Below are 21,029 nucleotides of genomic sequence, written 5' to 3' on the forward strand. Positions count from 1 at the left end.
ACTTAAACTCCCACACAATAATAATGGGAGATTTTAACACCCCACTGTCAACATTAGACAGATCAACGAGACAGAAAGTTAACAAGGATACCCAGGAATTGAACTCAGCTCTGCACCAAGTGGACCTAATAGACATCTACAGAACTCTCCACCCCAAATCAACAGAATATACATTTTTTTCAGCACCACACCACACCTATTCCAAAATTGACCACATAGTTGGAAGTAAAGCTCTCCTCAGCAAATGTAAAAGAACAGAAATTATAATAAACTGTCTCTCAGACCACAGTGCAATCAAACTAGAACTCAGGATCAAGAAACTCACTCAAAACCGCTTGACTACATGGAAACTGAACAACCTGCTCCTGAATGACTACTGGGTACATAACGAAATGAAGGCAGAAGAAAGATGTTGTTTGAAACCAACGAGAACAAAGACACAACATAGCAGAATCTCTGGGACACATTCAAAGCAGTGTGTAGAGGGAAATTTTTAGCACTAAATGTCCACAAGAGAAAGCAGGAAAGATCCAAAATTGATACCCTAATATCACAATTAAAAGAACTAGAAAAGCAAGAGCAAACACATTCAAAAGCTAGCAGAAGGCAAGAAATAACTAAGATCAGAGAAGAACTGAAGGAGATAGAGACACAAAAAACCCTTCAAAAAATTAATGAATCCAGGAGCTGGTTTTTTGAAAAGATCAACAAAATTGGCAGAGCGCTAGCAAGACTAATAAAGAAGAAAAGAGAGAAGAATCAAATAGATGCAATAAAAAATGATAAAGGGGATATCACCACCGATCCCACAGAAATACAAACTACCATCACAGAATACTACAAACACCTCTACGCAAATAAACTAGAAAATCTAGAAGAAATGGATAAATTCCTCGACACATACACCCTCCCAAGACTAAATCAGGAAGAAGTTGAATCTCTGAATAGACCAATAACAGGCTCTGAAATTGTGGTAATAATCAATAGCTTACCAACCAAAAAGAGTCCAGGACCAGATGGATTCACAGCCGAATTCTACCAGAGGTACAAGGAGGAACTGGTACCATTCCTTCTGAAACTACTCCAATCGATAGAAAAAGAGGGAATCCTCCCTAACACATTTTATGAGGCCAGCATCATCCTGATACCAAAGCCCGGCAGAGATACAACCAAAAAAGAGAATTTCAGACCAATATCCTTGATGAACATTGATGCAAAAATCCTCAATAAAATACTGGCAAACCGAATCCAGCAGCACATCAAAAAGCTCATCCACCACGATCAAGTGGGCTTCATCCCTGGGATGCAAGGCTGGTTCAACATATGCAAATCAATAAATGTAATCCAGCATATAAACAGAACCAAAGACAAAAACCACATGATTATCTCAATAGATGCAGAAAAGGCCTCTGACAAAATTCAACAACCCTTCATGCTAAAAACTCTCAATAAATTAGGTATTGATGGAACGTATCTCAAAATCATAAGAGCTATCTATGACAAACCCATAGCCAATATCATACTGAATGAACAAAAACTGGAAGCATTCCCTTTGAAAACTGGCACAAGACAGGGATGCCTTCTCTCACCACTCCTATTCAACATATTGCTGGAAGTTCTGGCCAGGACAATCAGGCAGGAGAAGGAAATAAAGGGTATTCAATTAGGAAAAGAGGAAGTAAAATTGTCCCTGTTTGCAGATGACATGATTGTATATCTAGAAAACCCCAACATCTCAGCCCAAAATCTCCTTAAGCTGATAAGCAACTTCAGCAAAGTCGCAGGATACACAATCAGTGTACAAAAATCACAAGCATTCTTGTACACCAATCACAGACAAACAGAGAGCCAAATCATGAGTGAACTCCCATTCACAATTGCTTCAAAGAGAATAAAATACCTAGGAATTCAACTTACAATGGATGTGAAGGACCTCTTCAAGGAGAACTACAAACCACTGCTCAAGGAAATAAAAGAGGATACAAACAAATGGAAGAACATTCCATGCTCATGGGTTGGAAGAATCAATATCATGAAAATGGCCATACTGCCCAAGGTAATTTATAGATTCAATGCCATCCCCATCAAGCTACCAATGACTTTCTTCACAGAATTGGAAAAAACTACTTTAAAGTTCATATGGAACCAAAAAAGAGCCCGCATTGCCAAGTCAATCCTAAGCCAAAAGAACAAAGCTGGAGGCATCACACTACCTGACTTCAAACTATACTACAAGGCTATAGTAACCAAAACAGCATGGTACTGGTACCACAACAGAGACATAGATCAATGGATCAGAACAGAGCCCTCAGAAATAATGCCGCATATCTACAACTATCTGATCTTTGACAAACCTGACAAAAACAAGCAATGGGAAAAGGATTCCCTATTTAATAAATGGTGCTGGGAAAACTGGCTAGCCATATGTAGAAAGCTGAAACTGGATCCCTTCCTTACACCTTATACAAAAATTAATTCAAGATGGATTAAAGACGTACATGTTAGACCTGAAACCATAAAAACCCTAGAAGAAAACCTAGGCAATACCATTCAGGACATAGGCATGGGCAAGGACTTCATGTCTAAAACACCAAAAGCAATGGCAACAAAAGCCAAAATTGACAAATGGGATCTAATTAAACTAAAGAGCTCCTGCACAGCAAAAGAAACTGCCATCAGAGTGAACAGGCAACCTACAAAATGGGAGAAAATTTTCGCAACCTACTCATCTGACAAAGGGCTAATATCCAGAATCTACAATGAACTCAAACAAATTTACAAGAAAAAAACAAACAACCCCAACAAAAAGTGGGCGAAGGACATGAACAGACACTTCTCAAAAAAAGACATTTATGCAGCCAAAAAACACATGAAAAAATGCTCATCATCACTGGCCATCAGAGAAATGCAAATCAAAACCACAATGAGATACCATCTTACACCAGTTGGAATGGCCATCATTAAAAAGTCAGGAAACAACAAGTGCTGGAGAGGATGTGGAGAAATAGGAACACTTTTACACTGTTGGTGGGACTGTAAACTAGTTCAACCATTGTGGAAGTCAGTGTGGCAATTCCTCAGGGATCTAGAACTAGGAATACCATTTGACCCAGCCATCATTACTGGGTATATACCCAAAGGACTATAAATCATGCTGCTATAAAGACACATGCACACGTATGTTTATTGCGGCACTATTCACAATAGCAAAGACTTGGAACCAACCCAAATATCCAACAATGATAGACTGGATTAAGAAAATGTGGCACTATACACCATGGAATACTATGCAGCCATAAAAAATGATGAGTTCATGTCCTTTGTAGGGACATGGATGAAACTGGAAACCATCATTCTCAGTAAACTATCGCAAAGACAAAAAACCAAACACCGCATGTTCTCACTCATAGGTGGGAATTGAACAATGAGAACACATGGACACAGGAAGGGAAACATCACACTCCGGGGACTGTTGTGGGGTTGGGGGAGGGGGGAGGGACAGCATTAGGAGATATACCTAATGCTAAATGACGAGTTAATGGGTGCAGCACACCAACATGGCACATGGATACATATGTAACAAACCTGCGTATTGTGCACATGTACCCTAAAACTTAAAGTATAATAGTAATAATAATAATAAAAACTTATTTGATTACCATTTTTTTCTGAGCTATACAATTAAAGCAGGAACTTAGAAATGACCCAGAACAGAGAAATACTATGACTAAGCATTGAGGAAAGAAAAAAAGAGCATGTCCAATTCAGAAAAATAGGGTTTTTTAATAACTAGAATGGGGGAAATGAGGTATATTATCTGAGATTTTAAGTGATGAAACTACATTGATTTAGCAAATATTTATTAGCCACCTATAAAATACATGCCACTAAAGATGAATAAAACAGCATTCCTGTCACTAAGAAACACATCACTTTTGTGGTGGAAGTCAGGAGGATAAGACAGATATACAAATAATATGGGACAGAGATAGTTTGCAAAAAGTTCATAAGATCTGTATCAGTCCATATGTCATAAACTACAGAAAAAAACATGAAAGAATGAGCAAACAGAAAAGCTAGATATGGCTAAACTTGAACATTGTCAATTGAACATATACCACTTCCTTGAAAATCCTAAAAATAAGGAAAGAAAAGTGACCCCAGTTGCTGGCCATGTCTATCCTCTGTCCCATATCTATAACACTATGTCAAGGTGGAGAGGTCTTTTCCAAGGTATCTCTTGCAAGAACTTCAGTCAGATGGTAAGTGAAGTCATTTCCATTGAAATCTTGGATGGTCAAAGGAGTCAGTTCCATAGTTATCAGAAACAGGAATAGAATTTCCTGACAATGAGGGGAAATCCAAGATGAAGAAGCAAGCAGCTGCTTTCAAGCTTGGCCATCCTTTAGGTTTCCTCAAGAACTCTAATCTTAATTAAGTGGTATCCATTCATTCCTTTGTTCACTCACTGACTCACTGACTAATATATTAATATACTGAATGCTGTCTATGTGATAAGCACAAAAGGAGGACCAGTGAGTAAATGTAGTAAGGAGCAGATGACCATTTAATATGAAAAAGACACTTTGCAAAAGTAGAAATATTTACCTCAAATATAACTTAACTCAGTGAAATTATGACCTCCTTGATTCCAGAAGTCCTGGAGCAAAAGGAGATGAGAAGTGAACCCTTGCCAGAGTTTAGACTGGATAAACCTGAGGTCCACTCTAGCTCCAGTTTTATAGACACAATTTTTCTCAGGTCCTATTCGTGGAGGTGGATAATTAGGCCCTAAGTCTTAGAAGAAATGCCAAAAAAAAAATCATGATTATGCCTGTGCTATTATTTAATAATTTCAATGTACATTTAGTACCCCAAAATAAATAAATAGATGGTTCCTACCCAAAAGACTTACAAAATAAATTCAAAGCTTTCATGTTATTCAAAAGGAAAGTGAATGGTTCTTAACATTTAAAATGTTCAGATAGGAAGACATCTACCTTTTACCCAAACCTATATCCTCTCTAAATGAAATTATTGTTGCCTTCAAGTAAATTTCCCTAATAATTGGAATCTATGGTATTGACTCAAAGGATTTCAGGAATTTCATAAATAAAGCAATTTCTAAGTATGAGAAGCAAAAAATTATAAAAGATTCATGATTATACTGATTTTTTTAAGTTAGTATAGCATTAGTACTTTTTAATAACAATGAAGGTAAACAAAATGTCTTTTAAACCACATATTAAACAAATAGCATGTAAAAAAACTTATGAAATTATAAAATCAGAAAACTATTTTATTCACTCTGACAAAAAAACTAATTATAACCCAGCTATCTAATAGAAAAACATTTTAGTAATTCTTCTCTGATTATAAAAATAATATATCAAACAAAAACAACCAATATTAATATTTTTCTTTCATTTTTCTATGCATGTATATGTGTGTAATTGAGACATAAAAACACATATATTTTGGATTAAACTGAAATTATATTGTTTTATATTTTGCTTTCTCCATGTAAGATTATAATGTATGCCTTTTCCTATTCATTATAATTCTTCAAAAATGGACGTTTTTGATGCCTATATAACATTGTTTCTTTCAGAAACAGCATGTCATATTTAAGCAAGCTCTACTGTTATTCATTTAGATTCTTTTAAATTTTTTACTATTATTACAAACATAAGTTTCTGTGTTTCTGATTCTTTCTTTTATACAAGGTTCTAGAAGTGGAATTACTAAGTCAAAGGGTCTGAATATTTTCTAGGAGTATTCTCTATTTTTTGTTTATGCTATTCATTCATAATTTTTTAAAAATATCTATTATCTACTATGGGCTAGAGACTGTGCTAGATGTTGGAGATACAGTGGTGAAAAGAGAGACTCAGGTCCTACTTCACAGAGACTAAATAATCTAAATGATGATACGAACAACCCAAGTATTATAGTAGAGAAGTATAGGGGGCCTCTAATGTGGAGGATGGATGAGACAGGAAAAGTACCTGAGTATCTGAGATCTGGGAGTTAGAGAGCCATCCTAAACAATCTATCATCTCACTTGATAACATAAATGATGTGCAGAAGCTAGCCAGAAATATATGGGATGAGAGGAGGCAGTTTCAAGTACACCCAGAAACATATGGGATGAGAGGAGGCAGTTTCAAGTATAGCCAGAAATATATGGGATGAGAGGAGGCAGTTTCAAACAGACGCAGTGGCATAAGCAAAAGTTCTCCTATTGCAACAAGTGGAAGAGGTCAAGTATGATTAGAGAGAGAGAAAGTATGTGCATGGCAGGTTGGGGAAAAACGGTGTGAGAAGGCAAGAGATGAGACAAAGCTAGATCATTTCTAGCTTTGTGAGCCATAATAAAGAATTTGAGCTGTATCCTCAAGGTATTGGAAATTTTAGGAAATGGAGTGACAGTATAGAAGGCAAAAAGACCATTAGGAAGGGTGTGAGAACTGAAGTAATGCAAAATTAACAAAATTATCATTTTTGCCAAGGTTACTGGACTGATAGAGAACAGAATAAATTCAACCACATAGTACATCTTGAGTTTGCCTGAGCATTTCTGAGCTAGATAAACAGACTGAATATCAGGTAATGTAAATTCTGGAGCCAGGCTGACCAGGTTCAAATCTCAGCTCTACCACTTTCTCATTTTGTAAAGTGAGACCTAAGACCACATTGGTAACCCACCTCATAGGGTTATCATGAATATTAAATGAGTGAGTACATGTATAGCACTAGAATGGTACCTAGGATATAATTAGGGATCTATATAGCTTATTAGTATTGTTTCACAAGAAAACTCATGCACTTATATTTATCACGCTGTATATCTTCAAATACAGCTTTCACTGAAGGGCATAGCAAAGTAGTTCCCAAGGTATTTTACATGAAAATAGGGTTTCATGATCAGTAAGCTTGAACAACACTGGATTAAATAAAATTAAACAGGTTTCTTTCCTGCAGAACTTCTCCAAACCTTTAACATGCCGAAATAAATTGTGAGCAACAAAATTAAAAAATATTAAAACTCAAAGTAGAAAATGAATATCCTTGAGTCCATACTGATATAAATAAATAATTGAATATATAAATAAATGGGGAAGGAGAGAAACTCTTTCATGCAGAAGAATTCCAAATAATTTATGTAGATACCCCTCCCTCAAAGAGGTGGAACATAATTCTCCACTCCTTAAGTATGGTCTATATGTAGTGACTTCCTTCCAAAGAGTACAGTATGGAAAGAGGGAAAAAGAGTAACATTACAGTGGAAAAGCCTCACAAATACTACCTCAGTCAGATGATCAGGGTTAACACCAACAGTGATAAATCATGCTAATAGTATGTACCCTGATATGATGTGATAAATGTAAATGGCACTTTACATCTGGGATCTTCCTCCAAAAAACCCACAATCCCAGTCTAATCATGAGAAAACATCAGATAAATTCCAAGAGAGGGATACTCTACAAAATATCTGAATGGTACTTCTCAAAACTGCCAAAGTCATCAAAAACAAGGAAAGTCTGATAAACTGTCATAGCCAAGAGAGTCTACAGAGACATGACAATCAAATGTAATGTGGTGTCCTGGATGGGATCCCGGGTCAGAACAAGGACATTAGGTTACAACTAAGGAAGTCTGAATAAACTATGGACTTCAGTTCATAATAATGTGTCAACCAATATGGCTCATTAATTATAACAAATGTACCATACTAATGTTAAGATGTTAATAATAAGGGAAACTGGGTATGAGATCTATAAGAACTCTGTGCTAACTTCTCAAAACTCTTCCAAAATATGAAGTCCAGCAAAAATAGTAAAACAAATTGTGAGTCATCAAAAGGAAAGCAGTGTTCCCCAATTTGCAAACTTCCTTGTCCAAGGAACCCTTTTTTGTGGAGCATCCCTCAAGGTTAGTACTTAGCAGAAAACATTCTGGGAAATGCTGATACAGAATAAGAAGCTTCATAACCTCATGAGCCCAGAAAATTAAGTACCAGTGTAGCTTGCCAGAAACTGCAGGAAGCTGATTTATAACCCAACTCTGAAGACACGATCAAGAGCTAAGTGAAGTTAAAGTAATTCATAAAACTTTAATTGAAAAAAAAATGAATTGAATTTTTCCAGGGTACAATTCAAAATATTTTCTGCCCATGTTTTACTGAATACAAAGTGAAAAGAAACACTAACTGGATTTTTAAAGCTTCTTTTTCATTAAAAAGGGCAAAGAATAACCTGGTAAGAAACCACTTGTATACTACTCCTTCCCAGTGCGCGGATGAAACTTCCTAGTCACTTCCCGCTAGTCACACAGCACTTTTTACTTTGTATTACATCTAGTGTCCAAGTCTTATTTCAATTACTAAACCTTGCAATTACTTGAAGGCAGAATCTGTATCTAATTTATTTCTGAATTTCTGCAGCATAGAATCTTCTACTGAGTAGGTATTCAGTAAATATCCTTAAAATAAATAGTGTAATAATTGGGAAAATAGATGGCTAACTCCTTTACTATCAATCCAACATAAAGTTACTAAGCTCCTGCTACATAAAGTCCAGTGTACTAGATGCAGCAGTTATGTAAAAATGTTTTTAAACTGTTACTTCTTTCAAAAGACATATAATAAATGTCAGAAAGATGTATACAGAAATTACTATAATAGGCCGGGCACAGTGGCTCATGCCTGTAATCCCAGCACTTTGAGAGGCTGAGGTTGCAGTGAGCCTGAGATCATACCACTGCACTCCAGCCTGGGCGATAAAACAAGACTCAGTCTCAAAAAATAAAAATAAAAAAAATCAATTACTATAATAAATTGCAATTTGTGCAAAGGGCCATAAAACAACAGGGAGCTATTCAACAGAGTTCAAGAGAGAGATCCCTTTCAACAGGGATAATCAATAATAACATCAGAGAAGAGATGCCATCTGAGCTGACCCTCACAAAATAGATAGGATTTCTGTAACACAAAACAGGGAGAAAGGGCTTTCCAGGACAGGAAAATAAGTGTTAATGATGCAAGAGGGAAAGGCAAAATGATTCACTTGGACAGGCACATAGGACAGTTATAAGACAGCAGAGACTGACAAAGTGGAAGGGGAAGGCTGAGGACAGATAGTAAAAATTCTTAAATGCTGGGCTCTGGAATCGGAACTTCATTTTTTAGGCAACTGGGAATAATCACTGAAGGTCTGTTAAAAGGCAGTGAGCTATAAGGGTTCGTCTGCTTATAATTAAAGTTAATAGTATTGAGAGTACATAAGGAGATTGGGAGAGATAGACTGAAAGTTGGGAGGTATAAAAATAAGATAAGGATGTGAATTAAAGCACAATGTCTAAAATAAACAAAAGGCAACATTATCAGCATTATCACCATCATCATCATTATTGTGACTACTATGGTAACAGCCTTGGTAATGAAAAGAAAGAGGAGATTATAAGACTATGGGAAGAAATAATATATAGCACTTGATCACTAGTAACAAAAACAGGAAGGTCAGGAAGAGATGGTCATTTTAAAAAGAACTTAAACAGTTTTAGACATGCTAAGTTTGATCTCACAGAAAAAAATGTGCAGCAGACAGTTGATCTCAGAGGATTGGAGCAAAAAGAGATGTGGCAACAAAAAAGAAGGAAGCTGTGGAAGCTTGAATGAGATAACCTGAATATTCTTTATAAAATGTAAGTGAGAAATGCTTAAAATGAGTGAGACAGAGGTTGAATTAGGGGCCACACAAGCATGAAAAAGTTTTAGAACAACCTAAATGGAAGACAGACAATGAGTAACAAATATAATATTGGCAGACAGCAAAAAGAATCCACTGGAAGTTAAATAAATGAATTGAGACTAGATAATGGTTAACACAGAAATTACAAGATTTTCTCTTGAAGTGGTCAAAAAGTTTGGGAGAAGAGAGAAAGTAAACAGTAAAAGTAGCCTTAGACTAAGGAGTAGAATGGCAGACAGAACAGAAGTCTGTTGGGGAAGAGATTATGAAACATAAGGAAGAACATGATGCAATACAAGTCATGTGATCCAGACTAGGTAGCTTTCATGGAAAGAAGAGAGAATTGCCCCCCAAAATAGGGAGCTAAGCAACTAAGTGTCTCAAAAAGAACAAATATAGAAAGACAGGTAGACACTTACTGATAGGGGAGGTAATCAGTATGGCCATGGTTAAAGAATCAATTAGCTCAGCAAACCTTATCAAGAGTGTTCTGTGGGCTGGGTACTATGCTAGATGCTGGGGATAAAAAGCACAATCCCTGCTATTGAAGAATGAATAATTTAGTGCAGGGATTGGCAAACCTTGTATGAAAGGGAAGATAGTAAATATTTTAGGCTTTGCAGTCCATGGGTCTCTATCGCAACCACTTCAGGCTGTCACTGTTGTGCAAAAGCAGCAACAACCAATATGCAAATGAATGAACATGACTATTTTCCAATAAAACATATCTTAGTGATTCATATAGTTTTCATGTGTCACAAGATTATGCTTATTTTGATTTTTCAACCACTTAAAAATGTAAAAAGTAGAAATTAAATTCCTAGTTTGCCAACCCCATAAAAATAGGTGGCAGGTTGGATTTGGCCCAGGGGCTGTAGTTTGCAGATCGCTGATATACATGGCAAAGTCCAGAAAGAAAAGAGAGGAGTATCATACATGTACCTATCACTCACATATATTCTCAGCAACTAGCAGTAAGCTCTAAGAGTGGACTTATTATTTACCTCTCTATCTCTTCTTTTCAGTCATGATTAAAAAAAAAAAACCTTTATGTTTTGTTTCTTACACGTAGTATGTAAAAACTGATACTTTCTCTATACTGTTTAGAAATTTTCAATTTCACTAAAAAATATTCAGGCCCAACCTTCTTAGTTTTATTTTATTGAGTTTAAATCTTCATAACAAAAAAAACCCACAATTTTTTCAAATACGTATTATTTATTATGCTTTATGACAAATTGATAAATAAACATTAACTGATTTCCAGCCCTAAAAGATACCACCTAGAGATAGAAATATATATTTCCTCAAATATCTCCAAGGTTTTTATTTATATTGCTTCTTTTCACCATCTAATTTTGATGATTATTTTAAATAAAAATAAAAGTTGAAAAAAGTGCCTAATTTCCACTGTTGTGGAATGTGATGACTCTGCAGAAAATTTTCAAGAGCAGAAGAACCATGATGATAACTGTGGAAGCTGAGTGATGGGTTCGTGGGAGTTCTTTGAGGTACCTTTGAAATATTTCATACCAAAAAAGGTTTTAAAAATCCATCTCTGAGGCTATGCTGAAGAATGATGGTCGACTGACTGTGGTGCTCATTACGTGCCTCAGCAGTGGCAGTCACAGAATCCTGCTCAACCAGCACTGTGAGGAAGGCTTACGGACAGGACTGGACTGAGGGAGGTGAGTGAGGCTATGCTGAGATGAAGGACAGTTAAAAGAGCTAGGGGCATGCGCTAGAACCTCTTGAGCTTCCATTTTAACAACTATTCATAGTCTTTATGCTTAAATTATTTTATTTTGTCATTTTATTCTTAGTTTTTTGCCAACCCATTTTGATAGCAGGCTTATCAGAGTTCTATAACAGCATACAATTAATAGGTGACAGCCTACTGTGAGAACAAATATATTTTAAATACACTTTCAATAACACTGGTTTCAAAGGCCAAAATTTTAAGGAAAGAGGGTGTCAGTTCATTCACATTTCATTCCTTTAATATCACAGGCCATGAAGAATAGATTGCCACATTATACTTGTACCATATTTTAAATTGCAGGCCAGTATAGTAGATGATTTTTTTCCCCTTCTACCCCATTTTTCCCAGGGTTGCCATAGTTAAATAGGTATGATCCTTGGTTACTGAAAATAAAATGGGAGAATATACAAATACCATTAACATAAATTTAGTGGTTCTAGCCCAGTATTTCATAATTAATAATACACACTCCTGACATCAATAATGATCTTTTGCTCTGTATTACATAACTTGGCATGAAAAAATAAAGTGAAATGGAACAATAGCCAACCTGTGCTTTCCTCATGTATACCAAAGGTTCTTTAAGATGTTCAGGAGGTGCAGCAGGATGACTAGGTAAAGGAAACCTAGGAGCAAAAAGAGGCAGCTAAATATCACACATTATTCTCTTGGTTAGATATTACTTACCTCTGTAGTCCATGTTATAAACTGTTTTTCCAGTAACATTTCATTTTATATTCAAAATATATTGTTTTTATTAAGAAAATAGATTGATTTAGTCAACAAATACTTGGGCCATTCTAGGTACTAAGTATAAGGTGGTGATTGAGGTAACATTCTCTGTTCTCATGGACGTAACATTCTCATGAAGAAAGCCAATAATCACAAACACATACAAATAAAATAATATCAGATTGTAATAAGTGCCGTGAAAAAATGAAAGCAGGGTAATAAGACAATAAATTTGGAGGTCAGTGAAGTCCTCTTAGGGGATTTTATACTTAAACCAAGACATCAGTGTGAAGGAGCCAACCATGCAAAGATCTGGGGGAAGAATATTCCAAGCAGAGGGATGGCAAGCACAAGAATTCTGAGGAGGTAATGCTTGAAATGTTTAAGGATCAGAAAAAGTCAGGGCCACTGGAACATAATGACTGAAGTGCAGAGTGGTATGAAATCACAGATAGAAAAGGCAGTAGGAAGACATGATGGTTCAATATTTATTTGGAGATTCCAATCCATTTCACAACAATATATAACTCCTCTTGAAATTAGTCATCAGACTTGTACCTACAGCAAAACAGTCATGTTCCAATAATCAAGAACCATAGACTGAATTCTCAAGAAATTCCTGGTACAAAGTGGGACAAAAGCATGTAAAAGGTTAATAATATTCGAAACCACTTGCATCTGTCCTGGAGCCTACATGTAAAAGGCTAAACTGTCCATAGAAACATTGCTGGAATAGAGAAAGGCAACCTATCCCACCTAATCTATAAGACAGTTTCACAAATTGATTATTTCTGGCAAATTATTTTTCTACTAAAATCTACATTTCATGTACCTTTCCCATTCACGAATGAAAAAAAAGTTAAGTCTCTAGATACCTTGATATTTCTTGTCTTACATGTAAGATAGTTTAAAAACTATCTCACATTGTCCAATATACCATTTGCTTCCACTTTTAATGGTAATTATGTCTAAATTTAATAAAGCTTAGAAATTTAGGATTAAGGCCAGGCGCGGTGGCTCACGCCTGTAATCCCAGCACTTCGGGAGGCCGAAGCGGGTGGATCATGAGGTCAGGAGCTCGAGACCATCCTGGCTAACATGGTGAAACCCTGTCTCTACTAAAAATACAAAAAAATTAGCCAGGCGTGGTGGCGCATGCCTGTAGTCCCAGCTACTCGGGAGGCTGAGGCAGGAGAATGGCGTGAACCTGGAAGGTGGAGCTTGCAGTGAGCCGAGACTGCGCCATTGCACTCCAGCCTGGGCGACAGAGCAAGACTCCATCTCAAAAAAAAAAAAAAAAAAAGGAATTTAGGATTAAAATCGGACAGACTTTACTGATGATCTTAATAGTTAATGATCAAAGAAAGGTATCCAAAATACAGGTAACAAGAGGAGGCAACTTGAAAGTCATTCATATTAAGACCAAAATCAAGTTAGATATTTATTTTTTCAGAAATATTTAATGACAACCTACACAATATAAAAGAGATACAGAAGTGAACAAAACTGGCTAAAATATCTGCCCTCATGGAGCTTACATTTAGTAATATGCAGAGATAAGAGTTGCCAGATAGGAAAAATGCACAGAAACTTATACAGCACACTTGACTCTATTTTTTCTTGTCCCCCAAGTCTCCCTAAATAACTTAAGATGATCTACCTACTGACAGTAAACTATTTTAGGCAACCATTACTCCTTGCCTACATTTATCCAGCAGGTTCCTAAGTGCTTCCAGACTGTTTTCAACCTATTCACCAATTTGCCTGGATGTTGGCCAGAAGTGATGTCTTCCTTATTCACCAGTAATTGTAATTCCAGCATCTAGCATAATGCCTGGTACACAGTAGATAACCAATATATTGTTGAATGAATAAAATGCAAATTTGATCATGTTACTATTTTACTTATAATTTTAAAATGGCACCCAAATGCTTTTAGGATCCAGTCTACAAAGTCTTAAGAAGCACAATCCTGTTTATAAATCTAGAATCATCCTTAGCCATGATCCCTTCACCTGCTACCATTCAGCCATACAAACTTTTCTACCACGTTTGCACCACACTCTTTTCCACTTCTAAATCTCTGAGCCTGCTATTCCCTTCTGCCTAAAGTGCTTTTCTTCTCTACTCTTTCCCCTGACAAACTCTAGCTTAGCTTTCTGATCTCAGCCTGGATATTGCTTCCTTTGGTAAGCCACCATGGCATCCCCAAATCTAAGTTAAATGCTGGCCTTATGTGTTCCTTGTATTTCCCTAATCGTTGCACTTATTTTACTGCACTGTAATTGCCTCTTTAAAGTCTGTATGCCCAACTGGGATGTAAGTTCCAGGAGACAAAGACTGTCTAGCCTGTTCATTATCAACAGCACCTGGTTCTGTGCACAATAGCAAACATACAGTAGCATTTCAAACTAAGAGGGCAAATAAGAACTGTACATTTAGGATGTTTCAGAGGTACCCAGGTCTATTGCTTGAGCATTCTCCCAGTGAAAGCCATGAATGTGTACGAAGACTTACCCAAATCTGTGGTCTAGTGTAAGGTATCCATTATCTAACATCCTTCCATTTTAGGCCCACTACTGTTTGACACTCATAACTCTCTAAGGTATGGTAGACATTTGGATGTATCTACTATAACAGCAAACTATGCTATATGTTTTTATAACATGCACATATAGAATAAGATTGTTAAGGTTTATGTACTTCTTTATGTTCTTTGAGGGAAAAAGAATAGGTCATCTAATTTCTTATAAACTACTCTGTACAAAGTACAATGAAGACTAAGACACAGAAATAAACTGACCTATTTTCATTTTGCATGTAAAGATTGTCTTAAATACAGTAAGACTAAGACTAATAATTGCACTGTCTCCTCAATTCAACAAATATTTGTCATGTGTTAGCATTGGTAGGTGGCTCAATAACTATTTGCTGACTCAATGTCATCTATTTGATGCTATAGGAAATACGAAAGAAATGTAAGACACAATTTTTGCTCCAGAACATTTTTAATCCAGTCAAGAGATAAGACACAGACCTATGTGACACGTAGTAAAATGCATGGGCTTTGGAATCATATAGCTGGAGGTTAAGCCCTAGCACTGCCATTTGCTAGCTATATGATCTTCAACAAGTAAGTGTTCTGCCATGGTTTGAATGTTTGTCCTTTCCAAAACTCATGTTAAAATTTGCGATTGTAACAGTATTAAGAGGTGGGATCTTTCAGAAGTGATTAGGCCATAAGAGCTTCACCTACATGGGTGGGATTGGTGCCATTATAAAAGGGTGGGTTAAACCCCCTCTTGCCCTCTCACCTTCTGCCATGGGATGATGCAGCAAGAAGGCTCTCACCAGATGCTGGCACCTTGATATTGGACTTCCCAGCCTCCAGAACTGTGAGCCAATAAATTTCTGTTTATTATAAATTACCCAATCTCAGGTATTCTGTTATAGCATCACAAGACAAACTAAAACATGGTTTAAGCCTCATTTTTCTCTTCCGTAAAATGGTGATCATAATAAATTTTACTTCATAGGGTTGTAATGAAGATTATATTGACTACGCCAATGCATATAAAGTGTTGGCATAAAATAAGCATTCAATCACTGTAAATTATCATTAATATAATACTAAATAGTTATTAACACAATAATAAATATATAACTGTTTTAAATGAATGGAAAAGATAATTAAAGTATGCAATCTGAAATGGAGAGTGCTAACCTAGACTAGTTTAAAATTTCATTTAAATAAGAAAATACAGAAAATTTTCTAGTGTATTTGTTAAATAAGAAACTGACTAAAATCTTTGTAATGCTTACTAAAACAAGTAAAACGAAGCGTGCTGTTTTCAGTCTGTATAGTCTGTATAGCTCATGTGTTCTATACCTCTATTAGGCATGAGGATGTGTATTTTTTATCTCCCATTGTTTAATATTACCTAATGAATATTCATACTTTCCTTTTTGCTTTCCTTATTCATCCATCTAACAGTTGCTGCCAATGAAAAATGCAACAGAATACACTAAGTCTTCTTTATTCTTTTGACTTATGTTAGGGGAAATGTTTCTTCCCCATCCCTGATGTGCACTTCCATGTGAAAAGAGTGCCATTACTGTAACATTCTTGGACTCTCTCTAAGGCTTAACTCAGTACACTACAGAAGAGGTTTAATGCCTTATTCAACTTTTAAATTTGAGAAGAATAAACTGAACATACTGCCCCTGATCCAATGCTATTTGACTGGAAGGTTAAATCTATTTAATTCTGGAGTTCAGTTGAAAGACTAATTTTGCTCTCATACTAAGCTATGTCCTCCTATCTAGTCTTTATCAGTAATAAAAGTGTAATTTTGATCTCCTATCTGCTTTTTTGTTTTATCTTGTTTCTTAATTTGTTCAGAACCCAAGTGAGGAATAAAAATAATATCACTGGACTCCTTAAAAAAATCCCAACGAGTTATTCAGAAAATATATACTTAAAGTTCTATTGTACAGAATGCCAACAATATGATAATGAATAAAACACAGTCCCTCCTCTATCAAGTAAAAGGTCAAGTCTGTCACACAGAACAATTTTCAGGAATATTAGTAATATCACCTCAGATTGAGAATCCAGTGTTTGGAATTATACACAACAGGCACCTTTAGTACATATTGTAAATTTAAAACCTTACTTGTCATGATAAATGTCTATTCTTTTGGTGACTGCCAAAGGTACTGTCACAGTACTGTCAAAGGTATGGTCACAGTCAACTTCAATTATTAGATACACTTATATCTAACATTATTTAAGAATTCAAATCCAACTGGGAAGACGGATTTGAGCAAAGCAAAGAAGCAAATGCTAATCTTTAAAAATTGTATCTAAAGCACATGTGCATAGGGGTTCATCTGAGTCTCTTAATTTTAGAAACAATTCTGGTAAGCTGCATTATGTCATTTCCCAGTTAACGAACTGGAAAGGTCAAGTTGAAAATGGGAATGTTAAACACTAGAGAATGCTACAGACATAAATACAGTGATAGCAGTAAAGGAAAAAAAAAAGGAGACATGGGAATGCAATTAGACTTGGGAACTCTGTTAGACTATGAACTCCATGAGGGCAGAAATTGTGTTTATTGTTCTATACTATATGCTTAGTGCTTAGTATGGTGCTGCCACATGGTAGGTATTCAATAAATAATTGACAAGTAACAAACGTTGAAGAAACTACAAAAGCTAACATTCTGGATCTACATTTTTTTAAAATGGCAAACAGTTCTATACACCTTAATAGACCCTGATGTTAAATCTAAATAAACAAAAACATGGACATTCTTAATAATGACACCAATTTTGCCAAAGAACAAAAAAGATAATCATGTTTAGAATGGACAGCTTATAAAGACACAAAAAAGTGTAATACCCAAAATGACAACAATAAGAAGAATGTTAGTAAGCTTCAGTTATCTGAAATATTAACTTCAGAGAAACATCTTATTCCCTAATTACACTAGATAAATGAATTGTTAATATAAAATAATGGGTGGGGCTGGATGCAGTATCTCCTACCTCTAATCCCAGCACTTTGGGAGGCCAATGCAGGTGGATCACTTGAGGTCAGGAGTTCGAGACTAGACTGGCCAACATGGTGAAACCCTATCTCTACTAAAAATACAAAAATTAGCCAGGTGTTGTGGCAGCGGCCTGTAATCCCAGCAACTTGGGAGGCTGAGGCACAAGAATCACTTGAACCTGGGAGGCAGAGGTTTCAGTTAAGCCAAGATCATTGCACTGCACTCCAGCCTGGGCAACAGAGTGAGACTCCATCTCAGAAAGAAAACTAAAAAAATTAAATAGTGGGTGGGTGGTAAAAAAAAAAAAAAAAAAAACACCTATTTCTTATTATTTGTCAGGCAAGACGGTAGTAATTTTTAATTGTATTAACTTACTTGAAATGCTGTATAAATATTAATGATAAATAATAATACAACAAGTATATATAACAATACTGGTTTTGTTACTCACAAAGTAAATATAGCTAAACAAAACACTATTGTAAAATAGGTGGGAAAACTCACACATTCAGTTCACTATAAACAGCATTCTGAAGTTTCTTCTCCCAACCTGTTTTTTAAAAAAAGAATAAAATATATGAACATACTAGTTTTTAAATAAACATACATCATAATTAAATTTATTTTAATAAAACTTTGGCATCATATTTATTTGTGAAAGAATTTTGTCAACTGCCAATCCCTATGTAAAGCGTTATTAAACATTATTTCCTATTCACTTACCATATCCCTTGGCTAACACTGAGTAGCAAAGTCATCAACATGATATTTTAAAATAATATCATTATTGCACCATTTTATCAGGTTGGGAGGAACATTTCCTTTTTCACTATCAAAGTGCTCAATGAATGTCACAATCTTCATGCTGTACTACTAAAGCTATAAGGAATGTGCCAAGGGAACGGCAAAAAACAGCCACCTGATGAAGATAGATGACAAGTATCTAGTTATAATTAACTCATTGGCAAAGTCCTGGACGACAGAGGCAGATTATTGTGAGTTACCAATAGTCAGACCAGTTAGCTCAGCTGCTAACTATCTGGGTCAACCACTTAACATCTCAGTTCCCATATGCAGATGTTGGACTAGGGAACCTCTCTCTCCTCTTGCTCTATGAAAAGTTAGAATTTTCTTTTTATTTTCTGTGAAAGCATAAAAGGAAAAAAGTCACAACTGAAAAGTAAAATGAAAAATTACTTAACTAAGGAGATACTTAATACCTTATGGATGTATTTATCCATCAGGATATTACCAGTAAGGTAAACAGTATTTAAATCCAACTAATGCAAAGGAGTCTTTCTCACAGAGTTCTTGAATTTTTGCACCATTTTGTTAAAATGTCTAATAGTTCTAATTCTCCCTAAATAGAAACCTATTTGGCCATAGTTTTCACAATTTTGAATGAGTAATTGGAAGACTGGGGATAAAATATTATTTATTTTGCCTTGTAATGGTATCCAAGGGAGAGAATAGTCACAGCTTCTTAGTTTCTGTTTCTGATTGGGCCAGTAAAGCCCTTTCCTCATCTCTCTTTTCTGCTTATCACTAGAGACAGAAACCAAAAACCATGGCTTCAGGCTGCTAAAAGCCTAAAACAAAACAAAACAGAACAACGACAACAAAGTAAGGTGGTTGTACAAGCTTGAGGGCTTAAAGAATTAGGAATAAATAAAACATTTTCTTATTTTGCCTTAAGTTATTAGGAAAAAAATTACAAACCTGATATTTTAAAGAATTCCTTAATATCTTCTTTCAGTGATTCAAGTTTTATCTCAGGTCTCTGAAGACTGGCCTAAGAATAATAATAATAATAAAAAAGAAAGATAAGGAAGGAAAAGACATCCAAAGTAAATCATTTGGGTTGATATTTAGAACAAAGGAAATGTTTAAAAAGGAGTGTCCAAAAATGTATACTATTTGAAAAATCCTCTTTGAAGATAGAGCTTAGAACTATCTAGAATAGCTTATAAGAAAGAAGACTTTCTCACTAACTCTTAAAGGATCTGTGATAGTATACTAAAGTCTACTAAAATTATAAAAACTTGGAGATTATAAGTCCTTATCATCTTTATCTAGGGTCTCAAGTTGGAAAAATACTCAGATTTTATAAATCCATTGCCTTGATATTACATTAAATATATATGGCACCTGTACCTAATGACTAAAAAACCAGTTGCATCCATGTAAATAGATCTTTGCACATTGTCTTCCTCTTTGGATTGCTTCTCAATGTAAATGCATTGTGTATATTTGTAGAAAATACATAAAACTACTAGTTCATAAATGTGTGTTATTAGTGTTTTGTGTTTTTTTATTTTTTGGAACGAAGTTTTGCTCTTGTTGCCCAGGCTGGAATGCAATGGTGCAATCTCAGCTCACTGCAACCTCTGCCTCCCGGGTTCAAGCGATTCTCCTGCCTCAGCCTCCTGAGTAGCTGGGATTACAGGCGCCCGCCACCACGCCTGGCTAATTTTTGTATATTTAGTAGAGAAGGGGTTTTACCATGTTGACCAGGCTGGTCTTGAACTTCTGACCTCAGGTGATCCACCCGCCTCAGCCTCCCAAAGTGCTGGCATTACAGGCGTGAGCCACCACGCCTGGCCTGTGTTATTAGTGTTTTATCTTCAAGTGCATGTTTCCTATTCTACTGGTTTTTCACACTAATTTTTACCAAAAATATAATTTTTCCTACTTGTAATGGCTTTGATTACTCTCAAAGTGTTGATGTTCCATCACCTAGCTCTGTCAAATTCTAGCAGCATACTTCTTCAGAAGGAATTTCTATTAGAGGATGTCAAATAGAGTATTTCAAACCTAAGAAATCAAAAATTGGTCTTATCCTCCACTTACTGTCTTGTTCCTTCTCTTACATTTTTTAAATCTTCATCAATAAAATTACCATTTACCAGATCTTCCAAGTTAAAAACTTCAAATTTATTCTCAATTCCACACTAACTCTTCCATGATTCAATCCCTTTCTGGGAGATGGCACTGGTGGCAGTGAGATTTTTTTAAAAACCTCCTTGATTTCCACATAAAAACAGACCAAGCAACTAGACAGCAAAGCCAAATCCCTTGGAAAATATTCACAACAAAACTAGATGATAAGCTATCCCCCAGAAATACAAGCAGCTGAGGATAAACGAACTGCCACAAGACCTGTAAGATATCAACATCTGTACAGGAAGAAGCAGAAGAAAGCAATTGGCTATCTGAGGTAGTGAA

General features: G+C 35.7%; 1 protein-coding gene across 4 annotated transcripts in view; it reads right to left on the reverse strand.

Moving 5' to 3' along the window:
• The window catches only part of TBC1D19 (TBC1 domain family member 19), a 185,181-nt gene that overhangs the window by 147,924 nt on the left and 16,228 nt on the right, over positions 1–21,029 (reverse strand). For all 4 annotated transcript variants that reach the window (XR_009210537.1, XM_032135634.2, XM_032135633.2 and 1 more), the window contains exons 2-4: positions 19,524–19,596; positions 18,309–18,354; positions 12,065–12,140 (exon numbers count right to left, since the gene is read on the reverse strand). Coding sequence is in view for 3 of the 4 variants with exons in the window: in XM_032135634.2 (XP_031991525.1) it covers positions 12,065–12,140; positions 18,309–18,354; positions 19,524–19,596 (195 nt within the window). In the remaining variant the exon portion in view is untranslated. The remainder of the gene's footprint in view (positions 1–12,064; positions 12,141–18,308; positions 18,355–19,523; positions 19,597–21,029) is intronic.

Source organism: Hylobates moloch, unplaced genomic scaffold (assembly GCF_009828535.3).
Source record: "Hylobates moloch isolate HMO894 unplaced genomic scaffold, HMol_V3 SCAFFOLD_17, whole genome shotgun sequence".
Lineage (NCBI taxonomy): Eukaryota > Metazoa > Chordata > Mammalia > Primates > Hylobatidae > Hylobates > Hylobates moloch.